At 36.7% G+C, this 24382-nt stretch overlaps 1 protein-coding gene across 1 annotated transcript in view; it reads left to right on the forward strand.

Moving 5' to 3' along the window:
• Positions 1-24382, forward strand: part of CRYBG3 (beta-gamma crystallin domain containing 3) — a 123945-nt gene that overhangs the window by 26810 nt on the left and 72753 nt on the right. Inside the window, exon 3 of the mRNA XM_011986849.1 lies at positions 16734-17164. Within this exon, the coding sequence (XP_011842239.1) occupies positions 16734-17164 (431 nt within the window). The remainder of the gene's footprint in view (positions 1-16733; positions 17165-24382) is intronic.

Below are 24382 nucleotides of genomic sequence, written 5' to 3' on the forward strand. Positions count from 1 at the left end.
TGAGGAAGAATGATCACTACTTGTTCTTTACATTAATGCCTGTATTTAGAATACAGAATTATGTAGTAAGATGAATATTTTAAATATATGCATCTGTTCATATTTTGATTTTATGTAGCTCCTCTTTCCTTATTAGATTTTCAACTCTTTCTCAGTGAGAGTAAAATGGTAGTCAAATTTAAATGTGTTAACTGTTGTCTTGGTTAGAGGGAAATTAATTATTGAACCGATTTTTAAAATATTTATGGCTTTAGTGTATGCTTGCTATCTTTGTTTGTTGTTGTTGTTGTTGTTTTGAGACGGAGTCTCGCTGTGTCACCCAGGCTGGAGTGAGTGCAGTGGTGCGATCTCGGCTCGCTGAAATCTTTACCTCCCGAGTTCAAACGATTCTCTTGCCTCACCCTCCCGAGTAGCTGGGACTACAGGCATGTGCCACCGTGCTCAGCTAATTTTTTGTATTTTTAGTAGAGACAGGGTTTCACCGTGTTAGCCAGGATGGTCTGGATCTCCTGACCTTGTGATCTACCCGCCTCAGCCTCCCAAAGTGCTGGGATTGCAAGCATGAGCCACTGCACCCAGCCTGTTTGTTTTCTAACAGGCAGGTCTTGCTATATCCAGCTGGCCTCAAACTCCTGGGCCCAAGCAATTCGCTCACCTCAGTCTCCTGAGTAGCTGGGACTACAGACAGGCATACACCATTGCTCCCAGTGCTTGCTGTCTTTTTTTCTCAGGAATGAAAATAGTTGTAGCGATATCATGTCCGTTTAACGTACAGATTTTTATACGTCTCTTTTTCAAACATAAAAGTGCCCCCACCCCAACAATAATTGTACTTGCAACCCCGCATATAAATAGATTACAGCAAAGTTTTCCCTGTTGATGTTGGGAATGATTTGCCCGGAGCTTCCCAGTCAGCCACTATTCTCTGCCCCTGCCATTCCTGGCACCTCCTTGGAACAGTTTTGAAATTACATGTGTAATGATGGAAAGAACACAGTCTTTGTAACCAGATATGCCTGGACTTCAATCCTAGATCTTCCAGGTGGTAGCTTGGTACCTTTGGGAATGTATTTAACCTCTCTGAATTCTGGTTTATTGACCTGTAGTGGGGTGGGTCCTTATTTCACAGAGATGTTTTAGAATTAACTGAGATAACATGTTAAGTATTGTACAATGCCTGACACAGAGAAGGTACTTGGTAAAATGATTGCCTTCTTGCCATATAGTCTGACTAAAACTTAGAGATACTGTGAATCGTTGCTTGAAAATGGTGGTGATTTATTCTGGGTGAATAGTATAGAAGGCAGATATTTGAAATATTGATTCTGCATGATGTTTGAGAAGAAGGTATGTACAAGAAGGCATACCATATTTAACTTTAGCTGGAAGTCAAAATCTTGCCTCTTGATTGCTTCTGAAAAAAAAAGTGTGTGCTATTGGAGTGCCCGAAATGGAAAATGCACTGTGTGTTACTGCGCTATCCAGATGACCAAATGGCCTGCCAGGGCTTAAGCCTATCATTGTGGCTGATGGTAGTCTGGGGACTTGACATCTTGTAGTTATTGAATTGATTGTGTTGTAAGGTATCTGGTTTGATTTGCAGTCACTTCAACTATGGTGTACCTGGAATAGTCCTACATTGTGGTATGAGGGAGTATCTTATCAAAATGAAAACTGAATATGAAGGATCATGTATGTACTCTAGATTTTTATGAGAAAATTTGCCTTTACAGGTGTCAGATACTGATTCTGGAACACAAGAGTAAGCCCCAGAAAGCTCTCAGAGAATCAAAAGCATTTATTATTCTGGCCCAGTGCTTTTGCTGAAATACTTATATCGTAAAAGGAGGGAATGGCTTTCCTCCCATTCCTTTTCTTGTTCTTTTCTCTTCTCTCTTTATATACCTGCCCTGGTTGATTTGATTTCTGCCTGCGTCTTGGCCAATGACTAGCTCATATATGTTCCTTTAGCCCAGCATATATCCTGAGCTTCAGGGTGATAAAGCCTGCTATTTCGTGGACCTCTCCTCTCAGCTAAAGTTTGACATACTCAAAGTTGAATGCATTTTATTTTAGCTTTCTGCTGTTTCTAGAAGTACCACCACACTACCCAATCTTGACACCTGGGAATGAATCTAGTATTTTATCCCCCTTCCCATTGAACTAAGGCCCATCAACAGCCCTTGCTTCATAGCCATACCCATGATACTGTATAACTCATACTTTTCTTATTTAGATCAGCAATTTCACCCATATTTTTTCTCTGATACATGTGAGAGGTAACTGTTTTGGGTCACCTGTGGGTAAGGGTACTTATTTTAATAGTACGTGTAACTACATCTCTTTATCAAAAATTATATGTATTTGAAAACAGTGAAAGTAACACTCCAGATATAACTCTAATTCTATACCAGAACATTTTTAGAAGGTAAAATTTTAGCTTTTAAAATAATCTTAGTAATAAGTTATTAATTACATCTTAGAACTGATCATAACACTGATGTGTGATGATATAAGACTTGCATATAGCTTATTGTTTTAAACTATAACCAGCTGCATTCAGGCAAAGTAGTTGCCCACCTACCTTACCTGTTGTCATTTTCTAGTGAAAAGAATAATTCTGTGATAACGATCTAATGTTATCTTTGAAGCAAAATTATGTTAACAATAGAAGTATAAACAATTCATCTTTACAACTTAACATTAGTTGTAAAATCCATTTATTGAAAAATATTGACATGAATATGTATCAGTACTCACTAAGGAGTTAATCAGACAACCCACCACAATGAAACTGTTTATAAAGGTACTGATTTTGATTTAAGATTTTAACATCAGCCTGTAATCCCAGCACATTGGGAGGCTGAGGTGGGTAGATCACTTGAGATCAGGAAATGGAGACCAGCCTAACCAACATGGTGAAATCCTGTCTCTATTAAAAATACAAAAATTAGATGGGCGTGGTGGGCGTGTGCCTGTAATCCCATTTACTTGGGAGGCTGAGGTAGAAGAATGGCTTGAATCTGGGAGGTGTAGGTTTTGTGAGCTCAGATTGTACCACTGCACTCCAGCCTGGGCGACAGAGCAAGACTCTGTCTCAAAAAAAAAAAAAAAAAGGGCTTTATTCCCAAAATTGGGAATTTCAAGTATTGGTGGTGGAATTTCAACTTTTGGCAAAATTTCCAAGTAATATGTGGCAGCCAGATGTCTTGGTAGAACATTAACTAGAAATATTTTATAAGGAGCGGGTTTTAGTTTATGAATGCCAAATTTTAGTTACCGTTAATAACTTCAGTAATAGTCCTACTCCTGATGAAAGTATGTAAGATTATTGTTTACCTACACCCTGTGGTGTCAAGGAAGACATAGGATGTTTGGGATATACACTGGAAGAACATAAATGTAATTTCCATCCTGAAAGACTTGGATTGTAGAAGAAATTTTCCAGGCAAAGAGAGCAAGGGATAAGTCCCAGCAGTGGGAATAGCATTGTGCAAAGATATACAGTAGTGTGAGAGAGAGAAGGGTAGGGAGGGAGAGAGGAAGGAGGAGATAGTGAATAGTAATGCGTATGAAGACAGTAGGCATTGCAAGCATTGTGAGTGGTCAGAGATGAAACTGGAGAAAGCCATGGGGGCTAGATCCACCAAGACCTTGAAGGCAATGCCAGGGAGCTTGGATTTTATCCTGATGACAATGCTCAGCCATTGGAGGGCTTTAAGAATGATCATATTTGGCTTCTAGAAGATTGCTGTGGTTTTTGTCTGGAGAATAGAGTGGAAAATAACAGATATGGTAGCAACAAATCCAGTTAGGCCACTGATAACACTGTTCTAGGGGTGAGGTTATGGTGATGGTGTCCTGACGTTTTCTCTGACTTTAACAAGTGGGAATTTTAAACTTTATAGAAGGAAGAAAGGAGACATAGCATAGCCAAGTTCAGTTTGGAATGTTTTGAGTTTGAGGTCCAGTGAAGCATCCAGGTATGGAGATAGATGTCTGGTTGATAGTTTAGGAATCTGAGCTAGGGATGCAAATCTGAGGATCATCGTCTGAATATTTGAGTCTGTGGGCAAGAGATTTCATAAGAGCATGAAGGAAAAGCTGATATAGGCTGGAAATTGGAGGAGCATGATATATGAGGAATGGCTACAAGAAGTGAATGTGAAAGAGATGAAGAGAGTATTCAGAGAGTAAGAAGGGAAACCTCAGAGTGATGCTGTGGAATCTAAAGGAAGAATGGTTTTCAGGAAGAGATTCCGTCTCACATTCTGCAGACACATCATTTAAGATCAGGACAGAAGAACAGTCCATTGGATTGATTAGTCATTAGAATGGTGCCTCTGAAAGGTCATGGTTAGGATTACTGGGGAGGCAGCCCAATTGTTGGGACTTAGGAAGTGATTGGGAGCAAAGGGAAAGAAATGGGGAGGATTGGTAACTCCTTTCTAAGGAGGTTAGTAATGAGGACAGAGGAGAAGGCTGTCTCTGGATATACTTTTGAATGGTGGAAGCTCACGGAAGGGCCAGATCAGCAACTGAGGTTCCTCGGTGAGGGACACTGAGGATTATGAACTGGTGCTCTGGTGAAGGAATTAGCTTTGGGAGGTGGAATTGTTTCTACTTTTTGCAAGGGTCAGTGAAGGAAGTGGGCTAGATGCTGCTGCTGCTGTTGTTGCTATGGCTGTTGTGATGCAAGTAGTGACAGGACTGTGAGGGAGTGTCTCTCTGAAAAACAAGGCTTTCTGAGCTCTTCTGACGTACTCTTTCTGATACTCTTCTGAGCAAGTGAATGGGATAGTCGAAGGGATGGCTAAAAGGATGCGAGAAGGGTTTGAAATAGCTGCTGTGAAAAATGGGAAAAGGTTGCAGACTGATTTTAAGCTGAGGCTGTAAATCATGAATGATTGGCACCCTGAATCTGTATAGCTCTGCATATCCCTGCAGAGTTTTTAAGTGAGACTCAAGTCACCTATTTGGAAAAGAGAAATCTGGAGTTTTCTGGATAGGGGTGACCAAGGAACAAAAGAAAGAGACTTTGAGGTAATTGGCCATATTTGAGATCTGGATAGAGAAGATAGGAACATTTTTTGGAACTGAAAGGGACAGAGTAAGAATCAGGGCAGAAGCTGTGATGAGGCAGGAGAACTGGTATGATGGGTACACCTAGGACAATTGGGTAAGGGAGCTGAAAAGATGAGCAGGTGTGAATGCGGGGGAATGCCTGAGATGCAGAGCCCGAAGCAATGCAGTTATGGGTCAGGACAAGGGCGAGGATTAGCTAAAGGGCAGGGAAGTGGGGAGTCGAAGTGGAGGGCATTGGAGTTGAGAGTGCCAAGGAACCCAGGTGGGGTGGGGAGTCAGGGTGGTCTAAAGGGTTGTACTTGGTATGCACAGTGAAGCCAAAGCCTGTGGTAGAAAGGAGGACCAAGCCAGGTGCTAGAGACAGTAAAGGAAGAATTACTTGGCCATTCCATGTTTTCTACTCAGATGCTTTGAAAAAATTGGCAGGTAATCATACATATCCATGCTGTACTGAGTGATATTTTGATACACATATATAATGTGTAATTATCAAATCAGGGTAATTAGCATATCCATAACCTCAAACATGTATCATTTCCTAGGAAGACTCAATGTTTTTTCTTTTAGCTATTTAAAAATACACAATAAATAATTGTTAACTGTAGTTACCCTGAAGTGCTATATAACTCTAGAATTTATTCCTTCTATCTAGCTTTAATTCTGTATCCACTAATCAACCTCTTTTTATCTCCCTCTCCTCTACCCCTGCCAACCTCTAGTAACCACCATTCTACCTCTGAGACCAAATGTTTCAGCTTCCATATGTGAATGAGACCATGCAGTATTTCTTTCTCTGCTTGACTTATTTAATTTCACATAGTGTCCTCCAGGATCGTCTACATTGCTGCGAATGATGGAGTTTCATTCTTTTTTTATGGCTGAATAGTATTTCATTGTGTGTACATAAACCACATTTTCTTTTTCCATTTGTCTGTTGATGGACACTTAGGTTAATTCCATACTTGGCTGTTGTAAATAGTGCTGCAATAAACATGGGTGTGCAGATATGTCTTTGACATACTGATTTCCTTTTCCTTAGATGTGTATTTAGAAGTGGGATTGCCAGATCCCATGGTAGTTTATTTTTGGTTTTTGGAGCAACCTCCATACTGTTTTCCATAATGATTGTACCAATTTATATTCCCACCAACAGTGTATAACAGTTCCCTTTTCGCTACATACTCACCAGCATTTGTTACTTTTTGTCTTTGTGATAATAGCCATTCTAACTGGGGTGTGATATCTCATTGTGGTTTTGAAGTGCATTTCCTGGATAATTAGCAGTGTTGAACATATTTCATGTACTTGTTGACTATTTGTGTGTCATCTTTGATAAATGTCTATTCAGATTTATTGCCCATTTTTATTTCTTCAAATTATTTTAATAGTTTGAGAGCACAGGTGGTGTTTGGTTATATGGATAAGTTCTTTAGTGGCGATTTCTGAGATTTTGGTACACCCATCACCCAAGCAGTGTATACTGTACCCAATATGTAGTATTTTATCCCTCATTCCCTTCCCACCCTTTCCCCCAAGTCTCCAGAGTCCATTATTATCATTCTTATGCCTTCGCATCCTCTTAGCTTAGCTTTCACTTATAAGTGAGAACATACGATGTTTGGTTTTCCATTCCTGAGTTACTTCACTTAGAATAATGCTCACCAACTCCATCCAAGTTGCTGCAAATGCCATTATTTCATTCCTTTTTCTGGCTGAGTAGTATTCTACGGTATGTGTACACACAGACACACACACATATAATACACACACACAAACACACACACATGCATTTTCTTTATCCACTTGCTGATCGATGGGCATTTAGGCTGGTTCCATATTTTTGCAATTGCGAATTGTGCTGCTATAAACATGTGAGCACAGGTGACTTTTTCATATAATGACTTCTCTTCCTCTGGGTAAATACTCAGTTGTGGGATTGCTGGATAAAATGGTAGATCTTCTTTTAGTTCTTTAAGGAATCTCTGTACTATTTTCCATAGTGATTGTACTAGTTTACAATCCCACCAGCAGTGTAAAAGTGTTCTCCTTTCACTGCATCCATGTCAACATCTATGATTTTTAAATTTTTAAATTATGGTCATGTTTGCCATAATTAAATATTGTGGTATTGCAATTGTGGTTTTAATTTGCATTTCCCTGATAATTAGTGATGTTGAGCATTTTTTCATGTTTGTTGGCCATTTGTTTATCTTCTTTTGAGAATTGTCTATTCATGTGCTTAGCTTACTTTTTGATGGGATTATCTGTTTTTTTTCTTGCTGATTTGTTTGGATTCCTTATAGATTCCGGATATTAATCCTTTGTCAGATGCACAGTTTGTGAAGATTTTCTCCTACTCTGTGGGTTATCTGTTTGCTGATTATTTCTTTTGCTGTACAGAAGTTTTTTAGTTTAATTAGGTCTCATGCATTTATCTTTGTTTTTGTTAGATTTGCTTTTGGGTTCTTGGTGATGAATTCTCTGCCTAAGCCAATGTCTGGAAGAGTTTTGTGGATGTTATCTTCTAGAATTATTATGGTTTCAGATATTAGATTTAAGTCTTTGATCCATCTTGAGGTGATTTTTGTATAAGGTGAGAAATGAGGATCCAGTTTCATTCTTTGATATGTGGCTTGCCAATTATCCCAGCACAATTTGTTGAATAGGCTGTCCTTTCCCCACTTTATTTTTGTATGCTTTGTTGAAGATCAGTTGGCTGTAAGTATTTGTCTTTGTTTCTGGATTCTCTATTCTGTTCCTTTAGTCAACATACCAGTACTATGCTGTTTTGGTAACTATAGCCTTGCAGTGTAGCTTGAAGTCAAGTGAAGTGATGCCTCCAGATTTGTTTTTTTGTTGTTGTTTATTTTTTGCTTAGTCTTGCTTTGGCTATGTGGGCTTTTTTTTGTTCCATATAAATTTTAGGATTTTTTTTTTCTAGTCCTATGAAGAATGATGATGGTATTTTGATGGGAATTGCATGAAATCTGTAGATTACTTTTGGCAGTATGGTCGTTTTCATAATATTCTACCCATCCATGAGCATGGGATGTGTTTCCATTTGTTGGTGTCATCGATGATTTCTCTCAGCAGTGTTTTGTAGTTTTCTTTGTAGAGATCTTTCCCCCCCTTTTTTAGGTATACTCCTAATTTTTTTTTTTTTTTTTTTTTTTTTTTTTTTTTTTTTTTTGTAGCTGTTGTAAAATGGATTGAGTTCTTGATTTGCTTCTCAGTTTGGTCGTTGTTGGGGTATAGCAGTGCTCCTGATTTGTATACATTGATTTTTTTATCCTGAAATTTTCCTGAATTCATGTATCAGATGTAGGAGCTTTTTGGATGAGTCTTCAGGGTTCTCTAGAAACACGATCATATCATCAGCCAACAGAGACAGTTTGGCTTCCTGTTTACCAATTTGGACCCTTTATTTCCTTCCCTTGTTTGATTGCTCTGACTAGGACTTCCAGCACTATATTGAATAAGAGTAGTAAGAGTACCATTCTTGTCTTGTTCTAGATCTTAGAGGAAAAACTTTTAACTTTTCAACATTTACTATGATGTTAGCTGTGGATTTGTCATATGTGGCCGTTATTTCATTGAGGTACATTCCTTATGTACCTATTTGTTGAGAGTTTTTATCAAGAAAGGATATTAAATTTTATTAAATGTTTTTCTGTCTCAGATGATCAAAAGGTTTTTATTCTTCATTCTGTTGATGTAATGTTTCTTGCATTGTATATGTTGAATTGTCTTTGCATCATTGGGATAAATTCCACTTAATTACAATATATAATCTTTTTTATGTACTATTGGATTAATTTTGCTAGTATTTTATTGAAGATTTTTGCATCTTGTTATTCTAGGATAATGGCCTGTAGTTTTCTTTTGTGTGTGTTTGTATGTCTATGTCTGGTTCTGGTATCAGGGTAATGATGGCCTTGCATGGCTTTGAATGATGAATTTTTGAAGAATTCTGTCTCCTTCAGTTTTTTGAAATAGTTTGAGAATAATTGGTGTTCTTTAACAGTTTAATAGAATTCAGCTGTGAGGCTGTGTAGTCTTGGGCTTTTCTTTGTTGGGAGACTTTTTATTACTTATTCAACCTTGGTACTAGTTACTGGTCTGTTCAGGTTTTCTATTTTTTTCTTGCTTCAATTTTGGTAGATTGTGTATGTCTAGGAATGTATTCATTTCCTCTAAGTTTTTTTTTATTATTTGTTGGTATATCATCATTCATAAAAATTTCTGATGAGCCTTTGTATTATGGTGGAATCAGTCATGTCTCCTTTTTCAATTCTGATTTTACTTGGGTCTTTTTTCTTAGTCTAACTGATGGTTTATTAATTTTGTTTTTATAAAAAACTGACTTTATGTTTCATTGCTCTTTTGTATTATACTTTAGTCTGAATGTCATTTATTTCTGCTCTGTATTGTTTTCTCCTAATTTGGGAGTCGGCTTATTCTTGCTTTGCTAGTTTCTTGAGGTGTACTGTTAGGTTGCTTATTTGAAATAATTTTTTTATGTTGATGTTGCTGTCAGCTTCCCTCTTCTGCTTTTGCTGTATCCTATAGGTTTCTGTGTATTGTGTTTCTACTTTCATTTGTCGAAACAAATATTTTAATTTTCTTCTTTTTTCATTGGTCATTCAGGAGCATGTTTAATTTTCATGTATTTGTACAGTTTCCAAAATTTCTTTTGTTATTGATTTCTAGTTTTATTCCATTGTGGTTAGAAAAAATACTGGCTATGATGTTGATTTTTTAAAAAATATGTTGAGACTTAATTTGTGGCCTGAAATATGGTGTGTTCTGAAGAATATTCCATTTGCTGGTGAGAAAAATGTGTATTCTATAGCTGTTAGATGAAATGTTGTATAAATGTTTGTTAGGTCTATAGTGAAATGTAATCTGCTATTTCCTTAAGTGTTTTTTTTTTTTTTTTTTTTTGGTCTAGATATGTCCAAAGTTGAGAGTGGGATTTTGAAGTTTACAGCTATTATTATATTGGGGTCTACCCCATTGGATCTAATACTATTTGTTTTATATATCTGGGTGTTCCTGTCTTGAGTGCATGTATATTTACAGTTGTTACATCCTCTTGTTGACTGGGTCCCTTTACCCTTATATAATGACCTTTTTTATCTCTTTTTGCAGTTTTTGACTTGTAGTCTGTTTTCGCTTCCGTTTGCATGGAATATCTTTTTCCATCCATTTACTTTCATTCTGTGTGTGTCTCCATATGTGAAGTGAGTTTCTTGTAGGTAGCATATAGTTGAGTCCTGTTTTTTTAATCCATTCAGCTAATCTATATCTTTTCATTGGGGAATTTAACCATTTACATTTGTGGTTATTATTGATAGGTATTATTGTCATTTTGTTAATTTCTGATCATTTTGTGTATACATTGTTCCTTTCTTATTGTTTATCTTTGGTGGTTTTCTATCATGATAAGGTTTGATTACTTTATCTCACCTGTGTATCTTCTCTATCAGTGAGCTTTATACTTTTGTAGTTTTATGGTAGTAGATATTGTTTTGCTTCCAAATGTGGGACACCCTTGAGCATTTCTTTAAAGTCTATGTAGTGGTGATGAATTTTCTCAGTTTTTGTTTGTCTGGAAGGGACTTTATTTTTCCTTCATTTCTGAGGGATAGCTTTGCTGGGTATAATGTTTTTAGTTGAGTTTTTTTTTTTTTCTTTCAGCAACTTGAACGTATCATTCTATTCTTTTCTTGCCAATAAGGTTTCTGCTAAGATATATGCTGTTATTCTGATGGAGATTCCTTTGTATGTGACTTGCCATTTTTCTCTATTTTTAGAAATCTCTATTTGTTGACTTTTGACAGTATGACTGTAATGTGCCTCAGAAAGGACCTTTCGAGATTGAATCTATTTGGGGACTTTTGAGCTTTCTGGATCTAGATGTCTATATTCTTCCAAGACTTAAAAAGTTTTTAGCTATTATTTCATTAAATAGGGTTTCTATGCCTTTTCCTATCTCTTTTCCTCCTGGGCTTTCCTTTTTATTTTCTGATTGGATCATTTAAAAAAGCCTTTCTTCAAGTTCAGAAGTTTTTTCTGCTTCATCTAATCTATTATTGGTACTTTCCATTGCATATTTTATTCACTGATTTTTTTCAGCTTCAACATTTCTGTTTGGTTCTTTATTGTGACACCTGTCTTGTTGACTTTATCATTCATATCATAATTAGTTTTTCTGATTTTATTGAATTGTCTATCTGTATTTTTTTGTATCTTGCTGAATTTACTTAAGATTTTTATTGTTAATTTCTTTTTAGGCATTTCATAGATTTTCTTTTCTTGGTTTTCTGTTACTGGATAATTATTGCATTCCTTTGTGTTACATTTCTTGCTTTTTCATGTTTCTCGTGTCCCTACTTTGTTACCTATGCATCTGGTGGAATAAGTACCTCCTTCAATTTTATGGAGTAGCTTTTGTAGGGAAAGATTTTTTCTTGCAGATGTGATACATGGTGTCTGGCTTTGGATTTGGTTCTAGGTAGGCACAGTAGTGTAGTCACAGTATGATTTTTTTTTTTTGGCTGTCATCAACATCTGTGAGTGCCTCAGTGTCCTAGAATATGTGGGTCTGTGGAGGCAGTGAGATGGCTTTGGTTTTGCTGGGAGCAGGATCATCAGTGACAGTCACCTAGCAGGCCTGTTCCCAGTTTCTGAGTGGTGTGTGTATACCATTCAGCTCCACTGATGAAAGGGGCACAGTCACTGGTAGTGTCAGACTCCTGGCAGCCTGTTTTGGGGCCCTGTGGTGAGGGTGCACATGTGATGCTTAGCAGTTTCACTGCTCAAGGGGGCAGGGCAACATTATCTGCACGTTGACCTTGTTTACTGTACCCGTTGCCACAGCACCCATCACGTGCTACAGGCTGCTTAAGGAGGTGACAAAATAATGCTAATTAGACCTGCAAAAAAGTTCAGACATCACTAGAATGTAGGTACCATGAAAGCCAGGATTTTGGTACATTTGTCACTATTGCATCTAAATGCCTAGAATAGTGTCTTGTTGATTCTTTATTGAATGAGTCAATACTTTAAAGTTTACATTGAACCTAACTGCTTTTTCGTTTACCTAGTTTTAGCCTGTTCATTTGGGACTGTATTCCCCAGAAACATTGTTTCAAATTCTCTAAATTTTGAGAACCCAAATCCTAGTTTCACCTTTTTGTCTCTCCTTCAGCTTTTCTCTCCTTTCACTTTACTGAGGTCAGAGCCATTTGTTGAACCTTACTGTCTTTTCACTTACAAAATTTATAAGGCTTCAGCCACTCTCCTTGCCACTTTACTTGGCAGAGAAAATGTCCTTCTCTCCAATGCTAATACTTTGTCTTTATTAGAAGTATTAGAAATTATATTGTTCTCTTCATATCATCACCTCCTTCCTTTCCTTCTGGAACCTGTCATCCATCTCTTTATACCATAGTCACTCCCTTTCCAACAAGTATAGAGCTGATTCACAAAACAGTAAGTTCTGTCTTGGAACTTAAAATGTCTTTTGTCTTTCCTTCCTTCTAGTTAAACATCTCTGAAAAGGTTTCCCATATACTTATGACTATTCATATTTCCTTGTTAGCTACTCACTGTTTAGCACCTCAAGTTTTGGACTGAACACATGAATTCTTGAACTGTTATGACTGTTTCTCCTGCATTCTTAAGGCTTTTCCATTTCTTCATTTATTACTCTAACAAACATTTGAGCATCTCTTATTATCAGGCATGTTTCAAGGTGGTAGAGATACTGCAGTGAATAAAATAGACAAAAACCTTTGGCCTTATGGATATTACATCCTTAAGGAAGAAACACATATTAAATGTTGTAGGTGTGTGTTGTGTGTGTATTTACTATAATAGTAAGTACAAGAAGAAAAATAAAACAGAAGGAGGATAGGCAGTTTTACAGTGGAGGAGTCTGCTATTTTAGATCATGCTGAGAGAATTTTCACTGGTGAGATGGTTTTCAAGTAAAGGCCTGAAGGAGGTGAGAGAGAGTGAGTTCATCTGGGGGATGAACATTCTAAGTAGAGAGAGGAGTAAAGGCAAATTCCCAAGGTGGGTGTGTGCCTGATGTTTTTGAATATGAATGAGGAAGACAGTCTTCATCTTTCTTGAGCTAACAGTGGCATTTGACATTCTTGACTCCCGTCTGCCTTTTTAAGGGTTCTTTGTTTCTTTGGAGATCTCTGGTATTCTATAGAGACTAACCTGGTCTGGTTTTGACCTCCATCTCTTTCACTGGTTTCTTCTTTTCATTGTTTTTGCCTTTTTATCTTTTTTTCCATAGGGATCTTTTTGTTTTTTCCTCTTTTTTTCCTGCTCACATTGTATATTGCCAGACTGCATTCTTAAAATGTGCCTCTGTTTATCAGACATCTCAACTTGTGTATCACAAGGGACCAAAAATTTCACATTTGACAACTAAATAGTTTGTTGCCCTACCTGCCTCTTACCCAGAGCCCTAATTCTCACCTCCTTTCTATTTTCCATGTCCATTTGTTTGGCTTACCTACTCAAATTGTTGTCTAATTTAGAGAACTCAGTTATCTGTGACCATGTTATTCTTCACCCACCACTTCTAACTGGTCATCTTATCGAACTCTTTATCCTCTGTGCTCCAATCTTTTTCAACCATATCCCTGCCATAGTAAACATATTCCAAACTTCTGTGTCTTTGTGCATACCATGGCTTGTGTCTGGAATATTCTTAACACTCTTCAGAATTAAGCTCAAATGTTATCTTCTATGCAAAGAAGATGGTTTCTCTACATCCCCACTCATTAATTATGTCTTCCATTGTGTACATATCTCTTGTAAGCCCTCTACAGTGATACTAATATAATGAGTATCTTCCTAGCTTGTAAGCTCCTTGAAGACCTCAGCTAAATCTTATTAATCAGTATACATAATATTTTCCTGTATTTTGTTGTGTTGGGCCCCAGCATAGCAAAGAGAGTAGATAGAGAAATGCATTTGGACTAAAAGTACTGCATTACAACATATTGAACATGAGGGAAAAACATTGAAAATTCCAAAGATACATATGCCTTCATCAGTAACATTCATATAGTATATACATAATACCAAAATCTTGGAGAGCAGCTAGAATGAACGTTTTGTTAATGTTTGCCTGAATCCTGAGTGTTTTCATTCTACTCATTCATTGCTACAATGGTAGACAGTCCTGTTGGCAGACAGATGTAGGGCCCGCATAATGAGGGCCTGTAGGCAGGCTGAACTTGTCTAGGCTGAGGGTGAAGAACAACTGCTTTAGATCAATCTTAAAATTTTAATTCTTTGTTATTTAATTTATTGCAGGTGTTTACTTTGAATAGCAGTGTATTTTTCCTGCTAGTTTTGTTTCTAAATTCAGAAACTTTTTTGTTGTTGGTGTTTTAATTACTAATACACATTTCTCATAAGATTATGAGGGAAAAATTAAGCAACTAAAACATTTAAGGGAACTAAAAACTACTCTTTAGTAAACTTATAGGGATTCTGGAATAGCAAAGAAGCAGACAGTTGAGGGGAAGGAGAAACAAGTGATTTTAAAAAAATATATTTACTATTTTAAAAAGGTTAAATATAAAGTCTTTCATTAGTTTCACAAAATGTATCTTCCTCATTTGGAAAGCAACCTCTTACGCTTTGAAAGGAATGAGCAAGTTAAAATAATAGGGAGATAAATACATTTTTGACAAAAATTACTTTTTTGAGATTTTAATGATGTTAAAAGTGGTAATCTTGTTCATTTTTCTTCTTTTAAATCACTGCCCAGATTATATAAGACTCTTTTGCAAATTTCTGAAGCATTTTAAGGATGTTTATGATATTTTAATGAACAGCCTGTAGTTTGCTTTCTTCAAGTGGCTACATAGGAAGAGCAGCCGCTTTAGTCACTGTTCTTTTCACGTTCCAGTGCTCTTTTTGAGCTGGGGAGAAATATTGTGGCTAAAAATTACAATAAACCCAATTGTTAACAAAAAATGTATATCCTTCATATAAATGACCAGTTTCAAAATGTTGACTGCATATCTTCTACTGCCAGACTGAGAGATCATTTATTCTGTTTATATGAGGAGAGGGCACAGGTGACTTATAGTGTCAGCTCTCAGAATGAGCAGAAGGTTGGACGGGTGAGGTGGAGACAAGTGGAATCAAATTGTAGTTGAAACTGGTGAAAGGTGAGATGTGTAGTGTCTCTAGAAGGCTGGTGGCATTCTAAATGTAGAGGCTCACAAGAGGTATTAAATCTTAACACATCAAAAAATGCCATGTGCACTCAGAAATCCCCTTTGACACCTATGGGAACAAACTTAAAAATATTGTTTGCTTGCAATCAGTTTGCTGAGTTAATAGGTTTTAACATTTTCTCAACCTTTCATATGCTATATCTTTTTTAGTGGTTAGTGAAATCCTCCTTTATATTAATTTGAACTTAGATCAAAACGTGGAATGAGGTGAAAAAATGGCATTATAATTATGTTCTTGCCTTCTTGAAGCTCGTGTTTTTATAAAACATTGTCACGTGAACCTAAAATGCCCTAAGGTGGTTTTGACTTGGTGTCCTGATTGTTTTCTGACTCAGACTCGACCTTTCCTTTTATGAGGGCTAGCGAACATAGCAGGTGACAGAGACTGTAGGATGGGCATTCTTTTTACAGTTATATGAGTGAGCATGTTTGGAAGGCAGAGTGAGTTGGCTCATGGGCCTAAAGCTTTTTAGAATCTGGAAATAGCACGAAGTGGAATGCCAACATGCTCTTTGATGTAGCAGCTCAGTTTTGCCTCACACAGTATGCATTAATTGAGTTTGCTTTACCAGTAACTTAATTACGAGCAGGCAAAATGGACTTCTGCAAGTGTTTGTCTTCAAGAGTGCCTGATGCTATCCATGGTTTGCATTAACATTATGTATCAGGACTTCCTGTTTTACCAGGAAGGGGTCACAAGTGGGCTCTTTCTCTGAAGTACCATGTTACTGTCTTTTCCTCATCTTCTTGAATAATGTTACATATTGTGCCAGCTTTATAGGTTAACACAATGCTGAAATGATGAGGTCTGTTGAGGTGTTATTATCTCAAGTACCAGTAATTTGAATACTCTCCTTTAGCTCTGTCATAATAAAGGCTAAATTTAAATACACATGTTTACTGTGGTCTCTTCTCTCTCCGTATTTACCTCTCATGTCATTTTTGTACCCTAACCTCCAGTCATATTAAACTCCCTTAGGAGCTGATACCCCACTAAACACACACACAGATGCATAAGTATCACATAGTCACTTTTTCTGTCCCCTTCAAAGAGTGCACTTCCTCTAGGAAGCATCCCCCAAGTTACCTTCTGTGTTCTCACTTCCACCAAGTCTGGACTCGTTACTCCTGTTCTGGGTTCCCATGTGTGCGGTACTTCTCCCCTCATGACATTTACCATGTAGCTTTTTAAAGGTCGTGCTTACCGTGCCCTTCAGTAGATTGTGAACTGCCCAAAGGAACAGAAGCCATTAGTCTTATTCACAAATGTATCCCTGGTGTCTACACAGAGTCTGTTTTGTAATAGCTTATCAGTCTGTTTTATTATTTAAATAATGATGCTTATTATTGTCTATTTTGTTTTCAAAGATTCGCCAAAGTGAGGACAAAAGGAACCATGCTGAGAAGTCAGTCACTCCTCCGGTGCAGGAAGATCCCAAAAAGGCATATGATGTTTCCAGTTCCACTGCAGATACCAAAATAGGAGAAAGTGACAGACAGCCAAAAGAAAGCTTTTTTCAGTTTCTTGGTAACTTATTCAATATTTCGGGAAAATCATCTCTAGGTGAAGCTAAGCAGTCTTCTTTCAGAGATGACCATGATAAAGCTGAGAAAGATTTACAGAATCCCAGTGACCATCATGAAGAAGGGATCAAAAGGGAGAGAGAGATTTTCAGTGGCTCCCTAAGAACCCAGACACATCCAACAGAAGAACAGGACTCCAACTCATCCGAACTCTCAGATGCTTTTTCTTTGGATACAACACAAGACAGTGAACAAGAAGCCATTAATTTGCTAAAGTAAGTTTAAAATTTAATCGAACCAAAAAATTGAGCTTTTTGGATCTAGCTTTTCAGCTTTAGTTTTAATCCTAGTAATTGGTGGGATTGGAAGAGATATTCTGTAGTGTCCCTACTACTGGGTCAAAAACTTTATGATTCTCTGTACCATAGAAGTAATTAATCAGGGTACAGAGAACCATACAGGTAATCCAGGGCCTGCTAAATTTGTCTTAGTAAAAGATTTATTTTTTCCCTGCATGGTAATGTTTTCTGTTGCATGAATTCCTCCTGTGTCAGGACAGGCAACGCATTCAATATGTGCATTTTGAGAGAAAATGGTCCTCAGGTTTGTATTCTTATTCTGTCAGTATCTTTATTCTGTAAAATTTAATTAAAGCAGTTAAGAAAAGCAATTTAAATGGGCTCTATTGATGAAACTAGCTTTATGAACCTTTACAGAGCTCCAAGAAACGAAAATATTGCTTGAATTGAAGGAACATTTTACCACCACTTTCTTCATTGTTTGATTAGCAAACACATACCAACTTGTTTTTCCTTTTACTCTCAAATGAGGTAGAAGGAATATTTTGTAATTAAGGAATGTTTATCACATTGTTGAGTCCATTCGATATTTTGTGTGACATAAAAGTATTCATTTGTAACTAGTAAGGTTTTGTTTTATTGATTTTACTTTTACCTCTGCTCGAGAATTTATTATTGAAGAAGCCATCAATAATATTATAGTCAGATATAAGCATTACCTTATAGTTATGCAGTTCTTTTTAGTTTCCAGGAAGTTCTTTATAGTTTCCAGGTGTCTTTATGTAGGTGCTTTCAGTTAATTCCTCATAGTAAACTTATGATACAGGCACAGACCTATCTTACAGCTCTGTGAAAATAGATTAGAGTTTGTCCATGAAGAATAATGTTGTGGGGCTTGTTCCACCTGATGTTAAAATGTATTGATACAGCTGTGGTATTTGAAACAGTGTCATACTGATGTAATATTTGCTAGACATTTAAATCGAACAGAGTAGACAGCCTAGAAATAGACTCTCTTATATGTAACTTGAACCCTAGAATGTGATGTCATTATGTGTTCCTCATGTTTGTATTAAAGTAAATGAAGATAGAGTAACAAATATTAAAAACAATAAAAATGTTAAAAGCAGCATTTGTACATTTTTATTTTGGTAAGAAATGACTTTCTAAGCATAATAGCAATGGAAGGTATCAATAAGAAGATCAGTAGATTAAAACTTATTCCCAGTTTTCAAACTCTTTTATGTCAAGTAACATAAGCAAGAATAAATTTAAATGGAAAATGAGAAAATTATACACAAAAAAATGACAGAGAATGCTTTAACTGATAAGCAATTTAGACACCAACTAACCAAAAGAAAAGGCAAACAATATAAACAAATCTTTCAAATAAAAGAAGTCTAATCTGTTAATAAGTGAAAAAAGTTTATTTTCACTAACAATCAAGGAAATGCAGGCCAGGTGCAGTAATCCCTGGGATTACCTGTAGGTAATTACAAGCTGTAATCCCAGCACTTTGGGAGGCTGAGACGGGCAGATCACAAGGTCAGGAGATCGAGACCATCCTGGCTAACATAGTGAAACCCCGTCTCTACTACAAAATACAAAAAACTAGCCGGGCGAGGTGGCGGGCGCCTGTAGTCCCAGCTACTTGGGAGGCTGAGGCAGGAGAATGGCGTGAACCCGGGAGGTGGAGCTTGCAGTGAGCTGAGATCCGGCCACTGCACTCCAGCCTGGGGGACACAGCGAGACTCTGTCTCAAAAAAAAAAAAAAAAAATCAAGGAAATGCAAACTAAAATGAGAATTTTTCCCCATTAAATTGATAACAATAATAATAAATGATAATGTCCTGAGTGAGTCAGAGTTGATAAGGCTGGCACTCATATACCCTGCTAGGAGTGGAGTACAAATTGGTAGCATTTTTTAGAAATTCAATTGGCAATATATATCAGGAACCTTAAGTTTGTAAGTTATTTCTGATAATGTACAAAGGTGTTCATTCTAACATTATAGGAACGTATATTTGGAAACCAGTATCCAACAGCAGAAAAGTGGCTCAATTGTGCTGCATCCATAATATGTGAATACGATTGTCTAATGCAGTACTATTCAAAGTCTGGTCCTTGGAGCAGCAGCAGCAGAATCACCTGGGACCTCATTAGAAATGCACGTTATCTGATCAGATCCACTGAAGCAGAATCTCTGCAGGAGTGGGGCCCAGCAATATTCTAACTGCCTCTTTAGATGATTGTTTTGCTTGCTCACATTTGACATCTAGCATTTCAAAGTAACTTAAAATGGTGATAATTTGGAGGTTGTTATAGGAATTGGGTAGAAAGGGAAGTTTGTACTTTTTCTCCTTTGATTAGTTAGGTCAGATTTTTTTTCTTTGGTACTAGTCGATTAAAAAGAGAGAAGATACTTTTCCTCTTATTTTTTACCAAATAATAACTTGTTAGTAGACTAATTCCTTGTTAATAGAATAATTGCTTAAGGCAATTCTCCAAAGTCTCCTCAACAAAGAATGGTGGTTCTTGATTTAGGAGGAAAGGGAAAACCACCTGACTGCCAGTTTGACTGAGATGCCAGCTTCCTTCAGGCCTAGCTTTGAAAATCTCACAGTTTACCAGGCTTAGAATTACAGTTTCAACAACTTCCTCCTGACAGCTGTCAATATGCTTAAGAATTATAATTTAGGCCAGGCGTGGTGACTCATGCCTTTAATCTCAGCACTTGGGAGGTTGAGGCAGGCAGATCACCTGAGGTCGAGAGTTCGAGACCAGCCTGACTAACATGGAGAAACCCCGTCTCTACTAAAAATAAAAAATTTGCCTGGTGTGGTGGTGCATGTCTGTGATCTCAACTACTTGGGAGGCTGAGGCAGGAAAATCACTTGAACCCAGGAGGCTGAGGTTCTCATGCCATTCTCCTGCCTCAGCCTCCTGAGCAGCTGGGACCACAGGCGCCCGCCACCACACCTGGCTAATTTTTTGTATTTTCGGTAGAGACGGGGTTTCACCATGCTAGCCAGGGTGGCCTCAATCTCCTGACCTCGTGATCCGCCCGCCTCAGCCTCCCAAAGTGCTGGGATTACATGTGTGAGCCAATGTGCCCGGTCAATATATGTGGAGAATCCTTTACTATTAATGATAATTTTGAGAATCTGTATTTTATTTTAAAGTTGTTTTGGCTCTGTGATATGAATTATTAAAAGCAATGATATATTTAAGTTTTTTATTCATGATCATGAGTATATCTCAAATATAAAACGTTATTTAAAGAGCTTATAGGGAGAGGATGATTAATGGATATAAAATTACAGCTAGATCTACATAGGAGGAATAAGTTCTAATGTTCTGTAGTACTGTAGGGTGACTATAGTTAACAATAATCGATCATATATTATCAAACAGCTAGCAGAAAGGACTAAATGTTCACAACACAAATGATAAATGCTTGTGATGGATATGCTGATTTCTCTGAATTGATCATTACACAGTGTATACCTGTATCAAAATATCAGTCTGTACGTCATAAGTATGTACAATTATTACATATCAATTAATAAAAGAGCTTATGCTTTTGAAATTACTAGGAGATTTCAGTGTCACATACAAACATTTCAATTTTTTGATATTAGGAGGAATGAATTTACTTAAATTTTTTCATTGCCTTTTTCATGGACGAATGCTCCTACTTTAAAAAAATAAATCAAGGCTTATTAAAAAGGGTTAATAGCTTAAACAAGGTAATAAAACATCCTATACTGCATAACAGATGCTCATTACTATGCTATCAAATATAATTTTCCTAATTACCATTAATACAGCTTTCAGAATTTAGACAAGTTATTACAAGTTAAGTATCCCTTATCTAAAATGCTTGGGACCAGAAGTGTTTTAGATTTTCAATATTTTTTCAGATTTTAGATTTTTTTTGGGGGGGGGGAGTATTTGCATAGGCATAATGAGAAATCTTGGGGATGGGACCTACGCCTAAACACAAAATTCATTTATGTTTCATTTGCATCTCATACACATGATTTAGGGGCATGAAGCAAAGTTTGCTCCTGAAAGTTTGCACCCAGAAAGCAAAGGTGCTTGTTGATTTGTTTGAGTTATAGATTGTAAATATGAGACCTTTGTCAGATGCATATTTTGCAAATATTTTCTCCCATTCTGCAGGTTGTCTGTTTACTCTGTTGTTAGTTTCTTTTGCTGTGCTGAAACTCTTTAATTAGGTACCACTTGTCGATTTTTTTGTTGTTACAATTGCTTTTGGAGTCTGTCATCAAGTCTTTGCCAAGGCCAGTGTCCAGAATGGTATTTTCTAGGTTTTATTCTAGGGTTTTTATAGTTTTAGGTTTTATATTTAAGTTTTCAGTCCATCTCAAGTTGATTTTTGTATATGGTGAAAGGTAGGGGTCCAGTTTCAATCTTCTGCATATGGCTAGCCAGTTATCCAAAGGACATAAACAGACACTTCTGAAAAGAAGACACACACCTGGCCAACAAGCTTAAGAAAAAATGCTCAATATCACTAATCATTAGAGAAATGCAAATCAAAACCACAGTAACATACCATCTCTCACCAGTTGGAATGACTATTACCAAAACATCAAAAAACAACAGGCTGGTGAGGTTGTGGAGAAAAGGGAACCCTTGTACCCTGCTGGTGGGAGTGTAAATTAGTTCAGCCATTGTGGAAAGAAGTGTGGTCACTCCTCAAAGAACTGAAAACAGAATTACCATTTGCCCCAGCAATCCCATTACTGGGTATATAACCGAAGAAATATAAATCATTCTACCATGAAGACACATGCATATGTCTGTTCATTGCAGCAATATTCACAATAGCTAAGACATGGAATCAACCTAGATGCCCATCAGTGGGGGACTGGATAAAGAAAATGTGGCGCAAAAACAGCAGGGAATACTACACAGCAATTAAAAAGAATGAAACCATGTCCTCTGTAGCAACATGGATGGACTAAGAGACCATTGTCATAATCGAATTAACCCTTTTATGCTTAATGGAACGCTAATGTGGGAGTTCTTTACATCCTGCTGCTCAAGCTCATTGCCAAGGTCTGATTTTTCAAACTCAAAAAATTGCAAACTCCCACATAAAATGCAAGAACAGAAAAAACAAATACTGCATGTTCTTACTTCTAAGTGGGAGCTAGACATTGAATACATGTGGACACAAGGGAGCAACAGACACCAGGGCCTATTTGAGGGTGGGAGGAGGATGAGGATTGAAAAACTACCCACTGGGTATTAACGCTGATTAGCTGGGTGACAAAATTATCTGCACATGAAACCCCTGTCACATGCAACTTATCCATTTGACAAACATGCATGTGTACTCCTTGAACCTAAAATAAAAGTTGGAAAGAAGAAAAAATGATAAATTTTCCACTTGTGATACCATGTTGGTGCTCAAAAACTTTTGGATTTTGGAGCATTTTGGATTTCAGATTTTCAGATTAGGAATGTTCAGCCTGTATTTACTATGTAAAGTGAGTTTAAAAAAAAATCCTCACCAAAAGGCAATGTAAGTGATTTGATCTTCACTTAATAGTTTTGTCATTGTTTTTAAATTATAACTGACTCTACAAATTTTGTTTTTAATATCCATAAAACCTTTATGAAAACCTGTGTGGCAACATTTTTAAATTGTTTTCTGTATATTAACTCACGTTTCTAGGGTAGTTTACATAGGAAGCTACTTTATTGTTGGGTTAATTTTTTTTTCAGTTCTAACTCTATTTTTCACAGGTACATATGCATAATGCTAAACTCTTCTGTGAAAGCTCCTGTGATTTTTTTTTTTTTTTTTTTTGCTTTGCTTTCCATAGAGAAGTTAAAAAGCCTTTTCTATTATGAGAGAAGATATTCTTTGTAATTTGAAAGGAAATAAATCTTACTGCTAAAAAAAAAAAAAGTAGCTTAGCCGGGCACAGTGGCTAATGCCTGTAATCCCAGCACTTGGAGGCGGCTGAGGCGGGCAGATCACTTGAGGTCAGGAGTTCGAGACCAATCTGGCCAACACGGTGAAACCCCATCTTTCTCTACTGAAAACATAAAAAATTAGCCGGGTGTGGTGGTGCGTGCCTGTAATCACAGCTACGCAGGAGGCTGAGGCGGGAGAATCACTTGAACCCGGGAGGCTAAAGTTGCAGAGAGCCAAGATCATACCACTGCACTCTAGCCTGGGTGACAGAGCGAGACTCCATCTCAGAAAATAATAATAATAATAATAATTTGCCATATTTTCCTAAATGTGAATTAAGTACTTTTGCTATAAGTCTAGTTATTATGTTCAGGCTGCTATTATAGAATTTTCTTTGAAGAATGATACATGTCTTTGGTTAACCTTTGTATTATCAAGCGTATCAAATTTATCTAGAATAGAGCATAGCTATATGTATTACCTAGAGGCTTAATAAACCTTCATATAATGAGTAATTATGTATTGGGCTAAAATCTGTAAAACCTTTTCAGATTTTCAATACGTATGCCTACTTCCTTAAATACTCGAAATTTTTAGATATTTTACTTTTTTTCTCGCTGTTCTTTGGATTATGTACCTTTGGTGTGTAGCGTAAGCTGTAGATCCTATGTACAATTACAAAATGCGTGAAGTTAATACTCCCTTTTCTCTGTGTAGCTTGTGAAAATACAAATGATATAAATATAGAATAAAAATGCGATGGTAACTTCCATGTGGGAGAAAACTAAGTACGAAATTCTGTTCTTACATATGAATCCTCTTATTGTTAAATACAATGTGGAAAAAAAAGTTTTTTAATTTTTAATTTTCCATCTTCAGCTTATTTTTAGCTATATGCTTTATGGCATTTATATTTACTAGGGAAAAATTAAAAATTAAAGAACAACTTTATGTTCCTAAGATTATTTAATTGTATGAACTCAACTATACTCCATGAAAGAATGATCTAAAACATAATGTTGGCATGACTTAACCTTTTAAAAAGGGAGAGTTTAAAAAAAGATAGAGGGAGTGTAGCTCATTAGTACCTGAAGGGACTGACTATAACATATGAAGCTGAACTTGTAACTTTGATTTCCTATTTTTTAAATATAATATAATTGTTTAGTCTAAAGAATGTATGTTTTAATTACAAGTATATAATATTTCCACCTCCAGTGCAGCATATTAGTTAGAAA

Source organism: Mandrillus leucophaeus, unplaced genomic scaffold, assembly GCF_000951045.1.
Source record: "Mandrillus leucophaeus isolate KB7577 unplaced genomic scaffold, Mleu.le_1.0 Scaffold1080, whole genome shotgun sequence".
Taxonomy (NCBI): Eukaryota; Metazoa; Chordata; class Mammalia; order Primates; family Cercopithecidae; genus Mandrillus; species Mandrillus leucophaeus.